This window comes from Rhipicephalus microplus, chromosome 9, assembly GCF_043290135.1.
Source record: "Rhipicephalus microplus isolate Deutch F79 chromosome 9, USDA_Rmic, whole genome shotgun sequence".
Lineage (NCBI taxonomy): Eukaryota > Metazoa > Arthropoda > Arachnida > Ixodida > Ixodidae > Rhipicephalus > Rhipicephalus microplus.
The window spans coordinates 662,961-682,011 of NC_134708.1; the positions used below are offsets into that span (position 1 = coordinate 662,961).

General features: G+C 42.4%; 1 protein-coding gene across 5 annotated transcripts in view; it reads left to right on the forward strand.

Moving 5' to 3' along the window:
- Positions 1-19,051, forward strand: part of LOC119163319 (stromal membrane-associated protein 1) — a 178,856-nt gene that overhangs the window by 4,243 nt on the left and 155,562 nt on the right. For all 5 annotated transcript variants that reach the window (XM_075872938.1, XM_075872937.1, XM_075872940.1 and 2 more), the window contains one exon: positions 12,258-12,391. In XM_075872938.1, the coding sequence (XP_075729053.1) occupies positions 12,258-12,391 (134 nt within the window). The remainder of the gene's footprint in view (positions 1-12,257; positions 12,392-19,051) is intronic.

Sequence of the window (19,051 nt, forward strand, 5' to 3'; positions counted from 1 at the left end):
ACCTGAGCATAGTATCTTCATCTCTTGTGCCTCTACTCCAGTGGAAAGTCTACAGTAATCTGTATGGAAGTCACCACTTCCCCGTAGTTTTGAGCACAACTACAGTAACTGAGTGCCCACCACGTGTTCCCAAGTGGCTCATAAACAGAGCCGACTGGGAACATTTTTATACCATCGCTCGTCTAGGTTGAAATGACATATGTACTTTGAACATTAATGTTGCTGTCAAATACTTCACAGCGTTTTTGATTGATGCTGCAACAAAATGCATCCCACAAACAAATGGACATCCTGGAAAACGGCGTGTGCCATGGTGGAACTCTGAATGCCGAAACGCGCGCAAATAGCAAAACAGCTTGGAGGTTGCTTCGGAACTCACCGACAGCCGAAAATCTTGACACCTTCAAGAAAATAGTCTCAAGGCAGGAGAACGCGTCGGCAGGCCAGAAGAGAAAGCTGGCATAAGTTTTTGTCAGGGATCACTTCATACACACAGGAGGCTAAAGTCTGGAACATGGTCTGTAGGATAGCAGGAAAACAAGTACACACACTTCCACTCGTAAACACTCAGGGTGATACTTTGGAAGATTAAGCAAACTTCCTCGGTGCACACTTCGAACAGGTGTCCAGCTCGTCCTATTATACTGACACTTTCCAAAAATACAGAACAAGAATAGAAAAGCAGAAACTCGAACACAAATGCACTAGATACGAGGCATATAACCAAGCTTTCAGTCTAGCTGAGCTTTGAACATCTCTAAACTCCTGCAGTACTTCTGCCCCAGGTTTTGACCCTGTGGTGTATGAAATGCTAAAAAACCTACCAATCAAAACACGAAAAACCTTACTTTGTTCGTACAATGCTATCTGGTTTTCTGGCACTATACCTACCTCCTGGAAAGAGGCTATTATTCCCATTTTGAAAGAGGGCAAGGACCCTTCTTTAGCTTCGAGTTATAGGCCTATTGCACTTAACAAGCTGCTTGTGCAAAGTCTTCGAAAAATGATAAACTGCCGACTTGTACATTTCCTTGAAACAAGCAAATGGCTCGACCCATTTCAGTGCGGGTTTCGAGAGAGTAGATCCACCACAGACCACCTTGTTCGTATCGAGGCACAGATCAGAGACTCCTTCGTCCATAAACAATATTTTCTCTCTGTGTTACTCGATATCAAAAAGGCTTATGATACAACTTGGCGTTTTGGAATTCTAAGAGACCTGTCCCACCTTGGCGTGTGCGGAAGAATGTTTCACATAATCGAAAGTTACCTGTCAAACCGGACATTCTGTGTCCGAGTGGGCACGGTTCTTTCCCAAATATTTGTCCAGGAAACAGGCATGCCACGAGGTGGTGTACTTAGCTGCACACTTTTTCTCATCAAAATGAATTTTTTGCACTTGTTCATCCCTCGCAATATGTTTTATTGTACATATATCGATGATGTCCAGCTTGGCTTTAGGTCTTGCAATCTGGCAATGTGTGAGCGGCAGGTTCAGTTAGGTTTAAACAAGGTTTTCAAATGGGCAGAGGAAAACGGATTCCGACTGAACCCACAAAAAAACACATGTTGCCACGCCTCTTGAAAGAGAGGCGTGCACTCAGAACCTGACATTGAACTGAACGGTCAACGTCGGTCTGTCAATGCGGAGCATAAATTCTTAGGCTTAATCTTGGACAACAAGTTGACCTTCGTACCACACATCAAGTATTTAAAAACAAAATGTTTAAAAGCCATGAATGTTTTAAGTGTTGTCACGTACTACGTGGGGTAGTGACAGGCAATGTCTCATGAACCTGTATAGAAGCCTCATTCGCATCCGCTTAGATAATGGGGCCGTTGTTTATCAGGCTGCAACTCAAAGTGCTTTGAAGATGCTGGACCCCGTGTACCATTTAGGCATCCGCCTTTCTACGGGTGCTTTTCGCACCAGCCCTGTAGAAAGCCTTGACGTTGAGTCAAATGAGTAGTCGCTTCATCTGCAGAGAACTTACATGTCCTCCTTTGTTTATTTTCTTAAGGTGAAAGGGGACAAGAAGCACACCTCATACTCTACCATTAATGATTTGTCAAGCTCTATTGTTTCAAAACAGGCCTTCGATAAGGCAGCCCTTCTCAGTTCGCCACAAGGGTCTAGCTGAGGAAAACTGGAGTGTCACTTGAACACAGTTTAATGGCTCCTGTAGCATACCCACCACCGTGGCAGTGGCAGACTATAGACTGCGATGTGTCTTTTCTAGAAGTTACAAAACATGCGCCTATTGCCCATATCCGAACATACTTCCTGGAACTTCAACACAAATACAAACGTCCCGAGTTCTTTACAGATGCCTCCAAGTCTAACTCCTCTGTGTCCTACGCTGCTGTCGGCCCATTCTTTTTGGATGCTGGCCCTCTACATCCAGGCACAAGTATCTTCACAGCGGAAGCTTATGCGATACTTGTGGTGGCTAAACACATCAAGCAACTATAAATACAAAAAGCAGTAATTTATGCGGACTCCCTCAGTGTGGTAACGGCTCTACACACTCTTAAAAAACAAAAAAAAAACCCAGTCCTTGTCTCACTTTACTCCATTTTGTGCACACTCTACACACTCAAACAACATGTTGTAGTCTGCTGGGTGCCAGGGCACCGTGAGATCCAAGGCAACGTGAGGGCGGATCAGCTCGCTGCATCCGTCCACAAAAGCACTGCCCCTACACCCATTTCAATCCCGGTCCTTGATCTTAAGCCGTCTCTCAAACGAAACCTCAGGGACTACTGGCAGAGCAAGTGGGATAGACTCACACAAAACAAACTACACATTATTGAGCCACATCTTGGTCATTGGCTGCCAGTATCAAAATCGCGTCATACAGAGGTAATACTAACGAGGCTCAGGATAGGACACACATACACGACACATACATATCTTTTGTCCGGTGGCAATCCACCATTGTGTGACAGATGTGGTGAAGCATTAACAGTCCTTCACATGTTAATCCAGTGCAAACACTTAGAAACTCTAAGAAAACATTTTCTATTACCCTACCGACAACATATACCTTTACACCCGCAATGTTCGTCGATAGAGAACTGCTTTTTAGCCATAAATCATTGTTAGCGTTTTTTAAAGAAATTCATAGTTTTCATATCATATACCCGGGCATTCAATAGCACGACCTCTCCAGAGAGGTTTTTGCTGCGGTGGCTACACAAGAAAGCATTTGCCTCACGGTCCTTGGACGCAAGGGTGTGAACGAGTGAGGCACTTGTGCTAATGCCATACATGTCCACCATCGTTTTTTATTATCACCAACTTTTGTCACCCATTCACACCACACACACCTTTCACGGCATGGTCATGATTTTATTACTTGTATGTTTTTATCCGCCTTACCACGAGGAATTTTATGGCCCTTATACAGCCGCTTATCACAATCATTGTCCATATTTTTAGTAAGATGAACTGGCGCTCTTTGACCGTGAAATGGCCCTTGCGCCACAAAACATCAAACATCATCATCATCACACTTGATTTGGTCTCGTAGCATGCGTTCGAGCGACGATCCCGAAATTGCATTTTTCGACCAGCCGCCTTATTTAAACATTAAATCCTGTACCTTCGCTCCTTCTTGTTGTGATAAAAACACGGCAGAGTATTCTTCTCTAATCCTTGAACGAATATTCACACAGTCTCTTCTTACGGCAGTGCTTCCTAACGATTGGTTAATTAATAGGGTGGTACCTTTACATAAGTCTGGAACAACCCACGATCCAGGTAACTTTCGTCCCATCTCTCTGACATCAGTACCATGTAAAATTTTAGAACATGTCATTTACTCTCACCTTATCAAGTTTCTTCAAGACAATGATTTCTTTACACTTGCTCAGCATGGCTTCCAAAAACAGTATTCGTGTGAAACACAGCTTCTACTTTTTACTAATGACTTACACATATCCCTTGACTCTGGAACAATAACTGACTGCATCTTACTAGATTTCAGCAAAGCCTTTGATAAAGTGACACACTCCCTACTACTACATAAACTAAGCCTATTAAACATTGACTCATATGTGCTCGCTTGGATTCGTAGCTTTCTTACTAACTGCTCCCAATACGTATCGGCTAATAATTTCGACTCGTCTACTACACCAGTTTGCTCCGGAGTGCCACAGGGGTCTGTCTTGGGTCATTGCTGTTCCTAATTTACATTAACGACTTGCCTAACAATATTTCTTAAACAATGCGCCTATTCGTGGATGATTGTGTAATTCATCGCCAAATATCTAATAATAATGACATCACTACCCTCCAAACAGATTTGACTAACATGCTTAATTGGTGTAAATTATGGCAAATGGAATTAAATGTTTCGAAGTGCAAGTCTCTGCGCATATCACGTAATACTACCGCATGTCCAAATTATTTCCTTAACAGCACCGTACTCGATCCCGCCCCTCTTATAAATACCTTGGTGTCCATATTACTAACAACTTATCTTGGAAACATCATATCAACTCTGTCACATGTAAGACAAACCGGGTTCTAGGATTCATGCGAAGAAACTTTTACATGGCCCCTGTTGATTTAAAAAAGCTTCTTTACATTATGTACATTCGTCCGCATTTGGAATACGCGTCATCGATATGGGACCCTGGTAATATCACTTTAGTTAATGAACTTGAGAGCATTCAAAATCGTGCTGTTAGATTTATATTATCAGATTATCGCCGTACCGCTAGCGTAACTAACATGAAATCAATTATTAACATTCCTTTACTCGCTACAGCATTTGGAATACGCCTCATCGATATGGGACCCTGGTAATATCACTTTAGTTAATGAACTTGAGAGCATTCAAAATCGTGCGGTTATGTTTATATTATTACGTTTTTCCTATGGCCAGAACATGAAGCATGTCAACGAATACAAGTATCTTGGCGTAACATTCTCACCGAACTTAAAATGGCATAAACATATAAACCTAATCTGCTCGAAAGCGCTCCGAAAATTGGGCTTCTTGAAGCGAACGTTAAAAGATGCAACTCACGAATGCAAACTAACAGCATACAAATCCCTGATACGGCCTGTTCTTGAATACGCCTCCGTTGTCTGGTCACCTCACTGCGCATGCGACATAGCACACTTGGAAGGTGTTCAAAAAAAAGCAATAAGATTCATATATCACCGTTATGATCACAATTTTTTGCCTTCGTCACATGCTGTACGTCTATCACTCAAATCACTTGAACACAGACGTACTTGCGAGCGTATCGGCACTTTACATAAAATCGTGAACAAGATAATCACCATTGACATGCCCTTTTCCTTTGCCAACTCCGTTGCAAACACTCGCAGGTCAAACCCCATTAACATCACACCCTTCATGCCATTTCTAGATTGTTTTAAGTTTTCATTTTTTCCTTTCACAGTGGAATTGTGGAATAATCTGGATGTTTCTCTCCGAAAGTTGCCTACCAACAGTTTTTTGAATGAACTACCCAACCATGTGTTTTGTTAGTTTAGTGTGTATTCACTGTTATGGACCCACTCCTGCAATGTCTCGAACTGTGAGACAGCAGTATTTGTAAAAAAAAAAAAAAAAAAAAAAAAAAAAAAAAAAAAAAAAAAAACTCGCTACACGTCGTAAGATATCACGTCTCGTACTCTTCCACAAAATTTACAACAACTCCCTTCTGCGGTCACTTTTAATAACCCCACCGTCGTACATTTCAACTCGTACTGACCATGCGCAGAAAGTTGCTGTTCCTCGTTTCAAGACATCAACATATTCCCACTCATTCCTGCCTAAAACTTGCAAGGATTGGAACTACCTCCCACAATCAGTTGCATCCATCACCTCGCCTTGCAGTTTTAAAACATTGCTCGATAACACACTTGGTGTTGGAAATGTAAACGTTTGATTTTGTTGTTAGTTTTCTTGTATAATCTAGTGGCTGTATAACATAGTTGCAGTTGATAATAGTTGCTTCCAGTGTTTAATAATGTTCTAGTGCCTTGTGTATGTATTCTTTTCTTTAACATTGTTCGTCAGTGCCCGCTCCCCTCTGCAATGCTGTAAAGCCCTGAGGGTACAATAAATAAATAAATAAATAAATGGAGTAAAAAAAACATAACTTGCCACTATTTCGTTGACTTCAGGGGCGTAATACTCCTCGAGGTAATTAACAGCATCGTGGTAGTTAAGTGCATTGATTTGCCTCGGATGGCAACGTCCCTGGACCACTCGAATCGCGCTGTCTGATAGCGAGGCCTCTAACACTGCTCGTCGCTTCGTCGTGTTCGTGATGTCTTGCGCTTCGAAGTAGGCTTCGAGGCAAACTTTGAATGTTGACCACGTTCCTTCAAACACTGGTGGCCGTCCCACGTTCATGGCTCTGCGGATCCAGGACTGGTTGAGGTCCTCGTTGTCCATGTCGCCACTGTTACAACGCACGACACTGACTCAACAGAACATAGGTGGCACGTCCTTTATTTCAGGTCAGCCAGAGCTTCGGCGAACCCGAGTTCCCGCACAGCGCGAGTGTCACGAGACCGGCAAGCCGCACTTCTTGCTGGTGATGATAATGTTGGTCTCCGATGCCACACCTACGAGTAATTAGGGTGGTCGAGGGAACCTGTTGGGATGGTCAACACCCTACTCCTGTAGGACAATAGGAGCGAATTAAATTTTGACGCCCGTTGCTTTGAGGAACGATCTGTTATACCTCTATCACATGAGCACCCTAGAACTTTTTTTATGTAAGTGGTCTTTTATTAAGCAGAGAGACTTAATGAAGAGGCATTGCCTCGTAAGCACATGGCACAGACAATCTCTTCTTAGTGGTTTCTTATGAACACATGACCGCATGGCACTAGCTTTCAATACAGAATCATTTAACTTGGCATTATTTCTCTATATGAAATTCAATGTCCGTCTCCGATCACTGTTGCTGCTGTATTGTGTGTGCATCCAGGGCTGTTCAGTCGCTGGTGTTTTATATACATACATGTCACGACGCCGTCATTTGTGTGACCGTACATTCAATGCGCTAATTGTCGTCATGTATCCATCCCCGAGCCTATCCACCTGCTTACGATTATACCCAAGAAGACAAGTTTTAAAGAGATTATTACGCCTTCTACGAGGTATGGAATTTAATTATATGATGCACCTACATGACAGAATTGACATTTGTTAATTTTTTTGACAATTTGTAATTGCTAGCACCCAGCGGTATCGGAGCTACTCTTTTACAGCTTTGAAGGAGATTGTCAAACGCTGTTTTCAGAAAAGACCGCTTGCGAAAAAGAGATCGCCCGCTGTCGTGTGTCTGGGGGCGAAGCTTTTCTTTTATTTTTGAAGAAGTCTTCTCGCTCAAATGACTTGGTGCCCGTGTGACAGGGGCATCATACTCGGCTTGTTACTAATGTGACATTGCTTTGTGTTAACAGCATAGTGACTGCTGTCTGACTTTTGGTGTTATCTTGTTTACATTTGAGGAGCCTTTTGCGGTACATTAATAAAAATAAGCATGTGAAAGCTGCAGACTTAACTGCCATACTAATTACTCTAAGTGATCCCACTGCAACTTTTTCCAGGTGCAAACCTGTTCCTAAACACAATTATTTTTGCTACATACCTGCTGCAAGGTAGCTTTTTTTCTGCTTTAAATCTGAAGCTAGCTGGACCACGAAGGAAGAATATAAGGCTATTGAGCAATTTACTATGCCTAGTTATGAGCGTTTCCTCATGCCTTAGTAAGATGACACCATTATTCAATCTGAGTTCGTGAATGGGGTTGATTGTTTCTTGGGACTTTTGTTCTAGCCTTGACATTATGATTCAGTTTTAATAGGCTAATATTGATATTCAGCTGTCATGCAGTACTAACATATAGCTGATAGGGCTTCTCTGTTTACTATTAGGTTTTCTCTCGAAAGTATGAGTATAAAGCGTGGAAGCTTGGGCAAGTTGGTAGGATATAACTGAATGCAGGAACAGCCCAACCTAGAAGTAGTTACTTCGTAACTACGGAAGCGAAAAAACAAGGACACAAAAGAGCGCTGACTTTCAACAAAGATTTAATGCCGGAGTGGTGTACATATATAGGTGAAAAATGAGAAAAACGGGCATGCGTAGAAGGGTGCAGGAACAACTACTGCAATACAATGTCAGCAAAACTCTTGTCTCTTGTTGAATGGGCTGAAAAAACAAATAGATGTGTGACTTAAAAAAGATCGAGATACGCAATCTCCTTTTGCAACAACGCAACTGATGGGCAACTTACACAATTACCGTCAAACTTGTTTATTTGATAAGCTTCAATTATCTCACGTGTGGCCTGCGAGTTGTGCTTGCTTAATACCTTGCAACGCTCAAAAACTGGCACGCAGCCGCAGTCTCAGCAGTGGATTCCGAGGTGTCCTTGAACTACGTTGTGCACATTGTTATTGTGCTCTCTTAAACGGTCATTAAGGCACCTTCCGGTTTGCCCTATGTATACCATTCCGCACGAAAGCGGAATGAGATATACGATACCAATAACACAAGGTACAAAGCGTGTTCTGTGTTTCACAGTGCATCTTCCTTTAATAGCAGCTGGATTATTCACCAGCTTACAAAGCTTTGTAAGCTTTTCTGGGGCGGAAAAAATAAGTGACCCCAGCACGTTTACCGATTTTTTTCAGCCGATGTGACACGTTATGCAGATACGGAACTGCAACATATTTCATGGCAACAGACGCGCTTTGAGGCTGAGATCGCCCTCCTCGATTTTTAATTTGCTTCAAAAGTTTTTCCGCAACAGCAGAAATTAGGGGGCTCGAGTAACCGGCGCTTATGAGGCGCTCTACCTGTGCTTTGAAACTGCATCGCATCGAGTGCGGGCATGACCTCTTGAGAGCGTTTACCTGGCAACCTTTAATGATACCCCTTTTCACCAATTTTGAATGAGCTGAGTGGAAAGGTAAAAGGGGTTTTCCACTTCTCGGTGTGTTTTTTTTTTTTTTTTTTCGCTTCCGTAGTTACGAAGTAACTACTTCTAGGTTGCGCTGTTCCTGCATTCAGTTATGAGTATAAAGCAAAGGTCAGAGGCTGCAGTTGCCTGGTGTGCCGACTTGCATTAATGAGAACTGCAGGCTTTGTGTAGAGCGCACAAGCAGCTGGCAGGTGGCACATTGTGGCAGTTGAAGGCTGTGACATAATGTGCGCCAAGGAGCATACGTGGCCCAATAGACATGGTGACCTGCATTGAAAAAAAAAAAAGTTTGGACCGATAACATGCTCCTGGTGAAGCACGTGCTAATTTATCTGAGGAAGCATGGATATTTGGTCAGACAAGTGGCGAGGAAGTTTCCTGTAGATCACGGGCGGCCACTCGAGTGCACCTCTGCTGAAAATGCTCAATGCCGCTGCATGTTTCAAAATGCTTAAAGGGGACCTGCCAATTGGTAGTTGAGGCTGCCAAGAATACCAAACATAACACAATATGTTGCTTAGAATTGACAATTTTCGGTTAGGTAGAAATTCCCGATTCTTCTATAAATGATGCTGTATCATACCTGCCAACTCTTCTTATCTTCCCGTGAAAAGTAGGAATTTCGATCGTGCATGCGATTTTACGAAAAATTTTTATTTTCATGTTTCATTTTCGATGAAAATACTTAAATTAGTAAGATAGCGTGGCCTACAAGATAGCCAAGGCGCATAGCTGGTACGGGCCGTAGCTGGTTGCGGAGGCCAAAAAAACTGCGTTGTGCTATGTTCCGCCACCAGGAGAGAACTATATGTATTGCTGTTATCATCATCACATACTTGCGAAGTCTCCCGCATTGTCCAGGAGACTCCCGAATTGCGACCGTTTCTTCCGTGTGTAAGGTTGCCATGAAAATCTCCCGAAAATCTAAATGTGTGGGCGAAATCTGGCCTCATTGACAAAAATGCAGGCCATTCCTCGTTCCAGGCTTTTTGCGAGCCCACTGCATTATAAACGAATTTGAGAGGCGTTCATCTAAAGACACAGTAGTGTCTCAGTGATGCAAAACCGCGACAGATAGGAATTCGTGAAATTCCCCAGCCAAATATTTGTGTCCATTGGGCCAAAATTCGAGTGTTCCGAACATTTTTGGTAATCGCGGCGTGTGATATAAACTTTAGTACCGAAACCGTCAAACGAAGGCCGATCGAGAGCAGCGTACAGTGCGTGTGGTTATCATTGCCACAACCGCTGTGGAAAAAACCGCGGCAGTTACGACCATAGATAGCCTAAAACGACTTAGTTTTGAAGGCACGTGGATTGAAAACAAAACTACAGTTTCCCGCAAATCGCCACGCACAAAATTGCGGTCGCGGCGATGCTATAGTGATCTACGAGCTTCGAGGGCATGTGCCTAATGCAGCGGTAGGATGAAAGGCGGTAAAAACGAAAAAAAGACTAGAAGCATTTTGCCGTTCTTGTCCAAAGAATCTAGTAGTGAGCAAAGTCAAAGCTTTGACCCGCGCTTTCGCGGCAGCCAAGTCGGCCGTGCCGTCCTTTGAAGTAGGTCAGGAAGACATACGCGAGTTATTTTGATGAAAATATATTTTGCTTGTTGTTTTGATGACGCGAAATTTCGGCCGGAAGAATTTGTGCTTCCCCTTATAGGCTCTCACCCTTAGCGGAAAACCCTACCCTCGTTTGTTCAGCCACTCCAAGCCATTATGAGACTGCTGCACTGATGTTTTTGCTTGCATTTGGACCCCCCCATAGTTTTTCACAATGTTTTTTTTTTCTTCTTTTGGTGTCAAAAATGGGAGAAAATAATTCAGTGCCCCGATTTGGCTTATCATGGCAAAACGTGATTATGCTTGTTGCTAAAGGCAAATCCATCACAACTAAACATATAAACAAGTCTGTAACCACCGCCCCCCCCCTTCCCCACTTCAGAGTTTTACGAATTTCTCTATTGCCAGGTCTGCAGGTATGTGTATACCCAAAGGCCATTGGCCGATTTGAGGGACAGGAGCTGTGTAGTCACCGTGACTGTTGTGAAACACCACCACATGCTTGTCATCTGACGGCAACTAAGCTGCATAATAAAAAAGTCTGGCAAAAATGTGCGAGGTCGTGACGTGCACTGACAAAGGATCTCCTTTCCTCTCTTGTCATTCCCCTCCCTGCGTAGCTTTCAGCACGCTCGCCAATGTGACGGGGGAGAGCAAGTACGTGAAGCATGCAGCAAATATTTGCTTCATGTGATTCGTGAAGTATCATGCATGAATAGCAAGATCATTGCATTATAACAGTTGAAGGGCCTCTTTAAAGGGGCCCTGCAACACTTTCTGAGCATGGTCAAAAAGGGCTGCCTATCTGTAGTTGAAGCTCTTAAAAGCATTTGCAAGTCAAATATTGTAGAAGGCCTTCCATCAGCCATTGGCTGATTTGAACATGGCGCGCTCGGTCGTTACAGGGATCGTCGCGAGAGGCCACAACTTTTCCTGATTACACTGAAAAAGTTACGTAATCGAAGTAAAAAGAAAAAGGACTCAAGGTTACGAGGTGCGGGTGAAATATTTTTTTTGTGCATACTCCCTCCGCTTAGCTTCCAGCCCCTTCGTCACAACGAGGGAAGCAACAAGGGGGTCTGCAGTGTGCGACCAATATTTGTAACTCTGCTTGTACTGGAGGTATTCTTAAACATTTTGCAGTGTTGAATTCATGAGGCAATAGTTTTTTAGCGAATCCATTCCACGATTACTTAAAAAAGTGTTACAGGGACCCTTTAAAGTGAACGAAAGTGTGCACCGCTTTGGGAAAGACATACAAATACAAAATTGCTCTTATGGGGTGTTAAAAGGGTCGATTTGATGTCTACATATTAACTTGATTCAATGCTTGCTTCAGCTCACTTGGCTTACACGAGTTCAGCCAGGCTTTTCCGACTGTGTTGCAAGTGTGACACCTGTTTCTTGAACTTGATTGCTAGTGGTGTCACCTGACACTAGAAATGCCCTGCTGCTTTGAAAAACATGGTTACAATAATGTTTGGTAACAAGTTATTGAGCAACCAATCAGACTGCTGCCTGGAAACTCATCAGACAGATGTCTGGAAAGGTTAGTGACTGAAATACTCAAGTTTATTTTGAGAATACTCACCTTTGAATCAGTTCATTGCATAGAAGGCATGTGGTACATGCATTGTTGTGTAATTTGTTTTTCTTGCCACCAAAGCATCTCATGCTATTATTTTTCTTAATGTGTGCCAATGTTGATCTGTTGTTATCCTCAAGGTCCACGATGGGCATCTTGGAACCTGGGTATGTTCCTTTGTATCCGTTGTGCGGGTATACATCGCAACCTTGGTGTCCACATATCGCGGGTCAAGTCTGTCAACCTGGACACCTGGACTCCTGAGCAAGTGGCTGTAAGTGTCCTGTCTTGACCAACTTTTTGTTAGCTGCCTGATACCATGTTGGTAGACTTGCAGACAAGAAAGAATGCACATTGCATTGCCTTACTACATAATTAATTGCTGCAGCTGTTTCATGTGCTTATATACATGAAGGAGCATGCACAAAAAAAAAAAAAAGAGGAGGAAAAGATAAAAAAGAATAAAACAAGTCATTCATGCAGCACACATGTCTAAGGGAAGTACCACAAAACTGACATGACTCGCCCACATGGTCATCCACCGGATTTTTTCTTGAAGGGGGGGGGGGGGGTGCAAATCAGTGTTGCATCACAGCTGGAAGAGGGGGAGAGCACTAGTTTAGTTTGAGTGGGGGAAAGTGCTGGTGAGGTTTGAGAGGGGGGCAAGTGCCCCTTTTGCACCACCCCGCCGACACCCATGCTTGTCCAGGAATGTGAATACAACAGGAGTGGGAGATACAGAAGGGTAGCCAATGCAAGCACCACCCAGTTCTGATGGGATCAGGTTCAATGCTTTCGTGTGTGAGGTCAAATAAATATTTTGCAGATGCATGCATTCTCATGACAGTAAGTTGACAGCTGCACCAATTTATTTATTTATTTATTTATTTATTTATTTATTTATTTATTTATTTATTTATTTATTTATTTATTTATTGGTACTGCAATCCCCTGGAGGGATTTCAGCAGGTGGGTACAAAAGACGTAAACATCAGCATAGAACACCAGGCAAACAGATAGAACAGCCTATCACATTTCACATAGTAGGCAGCCATATAACACAAAGCAAACAAATAACTATCACTTGCGTTTTACAACGTAAACAAACTTAACAAAATTTTACTGATGACACATCACTCTCATTTTAAGAAAACAGAACTAGCACGCAAGTAAAATTATTTTCTCTGTTGTTCCAGACCAGCGGCAACGGATGTTAAAGACTGTGTTGTGACTTGATGGTTATTTAAACTATTCCAATCCTGCAGAGTTCTGGGGAAAAAAAAATATTTGAAGCAGTTATTGCGGGTACGAAAAAGAGTTATTGTACGATCATGGCGTTGTCTGGTGGCGTAAACTGAAGAAAATGAAATAATTTTTCCAATATCTATCTTGTAATGCCCATTAATTATTTGATATAAATGTTTTAATTGGGATATACGGTTTCTTTCCGAAAGTGAAAGTAAGTTAGCTCTTACTAACAGTTCATTTACCGAGGTTCGTCCATAACTGTTATATATAAAGCGAACGGCTCTCCTTTGTACTTTTTCAACTTTATGAATGTTAGTTTGAGTAAACGGATCCCAAATCACTGCAGCATAATCAAGTATGGGGAGGACTATCGATTTGTAAGCAAGAACACTGACAGATGGAGGGGAGAGTTTCAAAGTCCTTCGTCAAAAGAACAGTTTCTGATTAGCCTTGGAAGTTACTATGTCAATGTGTTTTGTCCAGTTAAGATCAATTGTTATCCATAACCCAAGATACTTGTAGGATTGAACCTCGGAAAGAATGGCATTGTTTGTAAAGTATTGAAAATTTAATTAGTTTTTCTTATGAGAAATGGACATGTACACTGTTTTTTCAAAATTGATGGACACTTGCCAAGCCCCTCGCACCATGAAACAACCCTGTTAAACGACTCGTTTAACAACACTTGCTACTTTGAGGATTTTATTTCAGAATAAGTAACGCAATCGTCCGCGTAGAGCCTTATATTTACAGGTATACCGTTTACTATGTCGTTAATATATAAAATAAATAGAAGGGGACCCAGAACCGACCCTTGGGGGACGCCAGAGTCAACGGAAACCCTGTGAGAGCAATGATTGTTAAAATCTACAAACTGTTCTCTGTTTTTCAAGTAGGCCGATATCCATTTAATAAGTTGGTCATTCCCAAGAATTTTTTCTAATTTGTATACTAATTTATTGTGCGAAACCTTGTCAAAAGCTTTTGAAAAATCCATAAAAATTGCATCTGTTTGTTTTCCATTACTAATTGAAGTAGCGAAGTCGTGTATTGTTGATACCAATTGTGTCGTTGTTGAAAATCCCTTCCTGAATGCATGCTGATGTTAGGATACTATGTTCGTCCAGAAAACATGAAATACTATTGTGTATAATGTGTTCCAAAAGTTTACAAACGGTTGAAGTTAGCGAGATAAGGCGATAATTTTTGACACTCAGCTTGTTGCCCGATTTATGGATAGGCTTGACTCTAGCTGTTTTCCAGTCGTCTGGAACCTGGCCCTCACGCAGCGATTTTGTAAAAAGAACATGGAGGTATTTCGACATCCATTCAGCGTATTTATTTAAGAATGCATTAGGGATATTGTGCGGTCCAGAGGACTTTCTGATATTAAGGTTCACAAGCATGTTCAATATGCCCTGTTTACTAACAACAATGTCGGGCATTCGCGGCGAAACAGTTTCAAAGATCGGTAATACAGAGTTGTCACAAGAAAAAACCGATTTGAAATGATCGTTAAAAGCATTTGCAATTCGAGCAATATCATGCGTAAGAAAACCATCGCCATTAAAAACGTCACACTCTTTCGAAGCTGGCGAAATGCTCCTCCAAAATTTCTCGGGACACGAGGTCAAGTAATGCGGCAAGGATTTCCCAAAATAACGCTGCTTATCTGTTTGAATTTGATTTTTCAGTTTTACTGAAAGCTTGCTATTTGTTCTGAATACGCTACGTTCAGACTTCATTTTTTTTTAGACGCTTTATTTGCCTTCTTAACCTCAGTGTTATCCGAGAAATCCACGGATTTTTTCGCTTCGATTTTTTAATTACCAGAGGCACAAATGATTCAATGCATTCTTTGACAATGTCCTTAAACCAGTTCCATAAATTATGTATATCAGTTTCATTTTTCGCAAAGTTATCAAAGTTGAATGAAAGGAGATCTATAATAGCAGTATCATCTGCACGATCGAAATTAGAGAAAGATAAACAGGGCAATGTCTTATCGAACACTGTGTCACTTAGAGTAAATAGCACTGCATGATGATCGGATATTCCCGGATATATCTCAGTCGTTGCTTTAGGTGTAATTGCCTGGTTAAAGAGGAAAAGGTCTAGGGTTGACTGAGTGGTCCCTTGAATTCTTGTGTAGCCTTCAACTAGCTGAAGGAGGTAAAAAAATGTAGCAAATATCAAGCATAGCTTTACCCGAAGGGTCGCACTGCTTCAGGGCAAATTTTTTCCAATCTACATTAGGTAAATTATAATCACCTGTCATTATAATCCGGTCATCATGCTTAATATTCAGTTTCAAATAGTTTTTCAATTCATTCAGTACGTCAACAGGAGCGTTTGGGGGCCTATAAACACTACCTATAATGTAATGGACATCGTTGTGATAAGCCTTACAAAAAAATACCTTCTACTCTTGGCACATCAGCCATTCTACATATTTTAAGGTTATCCTTGAAAAGTACATAAACGCCGCCATCTTTACTAGCCCGGTCATTTCTGTATGTGCTGTAGCCAGACGGAACAAATTCACTATCAAAAACCGAGTCGCTTAGCCACGTTTCCGTCAAGACAGCAATAGCGGGATCATGAGAAAGTATTAATGCCTCTAATTCAGTGGCCTTATTAAGAACGCTCCTACAATTTACATTTAGTATTTTTAGTGCACCATAGTGCTTGTTTTTGTGTCAATTAGATTTTTTCTTCAGCCGATAGCGTGACCCCTTTCCTTTGTCCCATGCAAACAAGACGTCATCAACCTTAAGCTTATCATAAACTAGCTTTGTTTACAGCCACGCAGCCTTTCCTCCTCTGAACTTTTCCACAATTGCTTCCGTATTTCTCAAACTCGTTTGGAAAAGTCTTCAGACAGGGACAATGTGCTTCCCTTTAATTTAAATGCACTCGACAAAACATTAGTTTTTTCCTGGTAATCAAGAAATTTTATGATCACAGGTCGTGGCCCGGCCTTTGTTTTTTTGCCAAACCTGTGACATCTTTCAATGCCTTTTACCGTTATTTCCAACTTGTGCTGAAAAATATCTTCCTCTATTTTAGCTTTCAGGTCCTCATACTTCTCGTCAGGGGGCTCCTCTAACCCGTAAATGATTAAGTTATTTCTGCGGCTTCTATTCTCAAGGTCATCTACTTTGTCAATAAGTGTTGATACCTGCTCTTCAAGCTTTGATGTTGACACCTTCATATTCTTAATGACGGAAGACAAACTGCTAAGTTCATTCAATTTCTGTTCGAGGCTGTCTATACGATCTGCTAAACCTGAAATTCTTTTTTCAATCTTTACTTGCGATTCCCGAACACGTTCAACGACACAAGTAAGCTTCTTTTGTCCTTCCAACAGTTTCTTCAACATATCTTCGTTAGGAGGTCCTAAGTTTGATTCAATATCCCCACATGCCAAAAGATCCCTTGATAACAGAACAACACTGTTAAGAAAGCAATGAACACACAGTGGGCAGGGCAGCAGCACTAAAAATCGGTCATCACTACGTATACAATAAGCAAGATGGTGATGACTAACCTGAAGCACAAAGCAAAAAGGATTGCTCAGCATGTTGCCCGTTGTGCTGCAGCCATGCTCACTGGCGAACGACGGAACCGGGGGAGCATTTATAGCCCTTGCATACGGCATGTGATGTGATGTCACAGTCGTAGATAGCCACGCTGGCACGATGAAGCGAAGTTCAGCCGTGTCACACGTGTTGTTCTTGACATCCGCCGTCCATTGCAGAGCAGGCCCCGGTCCGTGTTGTGCGCATGTCCTTTGGAGATAGTTTGGTGCCAGATGGATACCCAGAAAAACCTGAAGCACAAAGCAAAAAGGATTGCTCAGCATGTTGCCCGTTGTGCTGCAAGCTATGCCCACTTGTGCCCTGCTACATCTTGGCAAAATTTTCATTATTTGCACCAAGCATGCACCAAGCATGCACCAAGACATCATTGTTTAGGTTGTTGTTGGAAAATAAGGTGGCAGGTGCTCGAAATTTATAGATTATTGTAGTATTGTTTTAGTGGCCATCGCCCAGAGCAAGAATATTTGAAGAGGAGAAACTCCCAGGCTGCGGTAGCGGGGGAGAGGCGACGCGATAGCATCATGGAGGAATGTTGTTTACGTTGAAGGTCGCCATATGATGCTCTCGGCGTGTTGCTATCTTTTACATACTGCGAAAATTAAGAGTCCATACAGCATTTGAAACTAGCTGCTAAATGGTCACTAAGCAGACGACGTCTGCGCCTGCACATGCAAGCGTCCCCCGCTCCTTGCTCGCATGTTGTGCGTGCATGCATGCGTAGGTGGCCTTGGGAGGGCAAGTTCCCAGTAAGCAGCCGCGATCCCTTTCAAGATCTTGGCTTTTTCGCGTTGCCCCGACGCCGCCGACTTGGGTAATTTCTGGGTGTCTGCATGCGCTTCTCATGCCGCGACGAAGGGGAGTGCTTTGAACATTTCGACCAGTGGTTATTAACGATGTGGCAGAAGTGTGTTGTGCCGAACTGCAACAACGAGCAGGCATATCCTGGAAAGACAAGGTAATTGCCCTCAGTTTCTAGTGGGCCAGTAAAGTTTCAGGCTTAAGGTGTTGGCTTGCACCATAGCCAGGAAAGACTGCGAGCGGACAGGGATATATACAGGTGGTGCTATTGGGGGGAGCTTCGTGGCGGCGAAGTTCTTTTGGTCAAAGTGAAACGGCCAGTGTTCTTACTTGACTCAGTGCCTTCAATCTGTCTGCGCTTTTTTTAACTAGTTGTCATCTGTTCACACATACATTATGTGCACATACGTACACATAACGCACATGCACAAAGAAAAATTAACTGGACCTGACGTGCGGAAAGCATGCATGGACTTTGGTGGCTCAAAGTAAACATGCCCACTCATTTTATTTACGTTTTGTTTTTGCGGTCATAAAGAGCGTAAATGTTTCAATCGCAATCATGGACGCTAATGCCGGCATTTCTGGAAAACAAGCTCTTAAATGCTGTCACGTGAGAATTTGTAGCCGGCGAGTACGCACCGTAACGACCGGAACACATCCACTTGGGTGTGAACAGCGATTCGGCGCGGAGTGGCCTTGAACAAGAGCGCGGTGAAGGCGGCGTGCGTGTTTTTCTTTCTCCGCTTGTGGAGTTTCACAACAGAGAGCGTGTCAGTGCTGTGCTTGATTTCGTGATGTTTTTAGGACTCCCAAGAGAGTGCAGTTTCGCCTCCTCAAATATTCTTGCTACGTAGTTAATTGCAGCAAATAGCATGGGGCTTTATAGTTGAAAGTAGTTGCTGGGTGCAAGAAGAGTGTCAGCTTGCCCATACTGCTTTCTATTACATTTGGGAGATTAAGCTCTGACTCTTGTGAGTGCAGTCGGAGAGTAGTAATAATGGCCTAGTTGTTCTTCGACCACAGTCCTACTTGACTGGCTGTATTGGTCCCTGTAATTCACTGCATGTATGGGGAACCGACTGTTTACTTCACTTTTTATTTGTAGAGTTTATTTTTTCTATTATTTGTTCTGTAGAATTTATTTGTTCTACATCTAAAAGATTTCGTGCAGGGCGCTGAAGTTTTAATGTCATAATAGCATACTTCATTAACAAAACCACATGATATACAGTAGCTGTTACTTTACTGACAAAGGATGGTGTTTCAGTATACCCGGTATATCT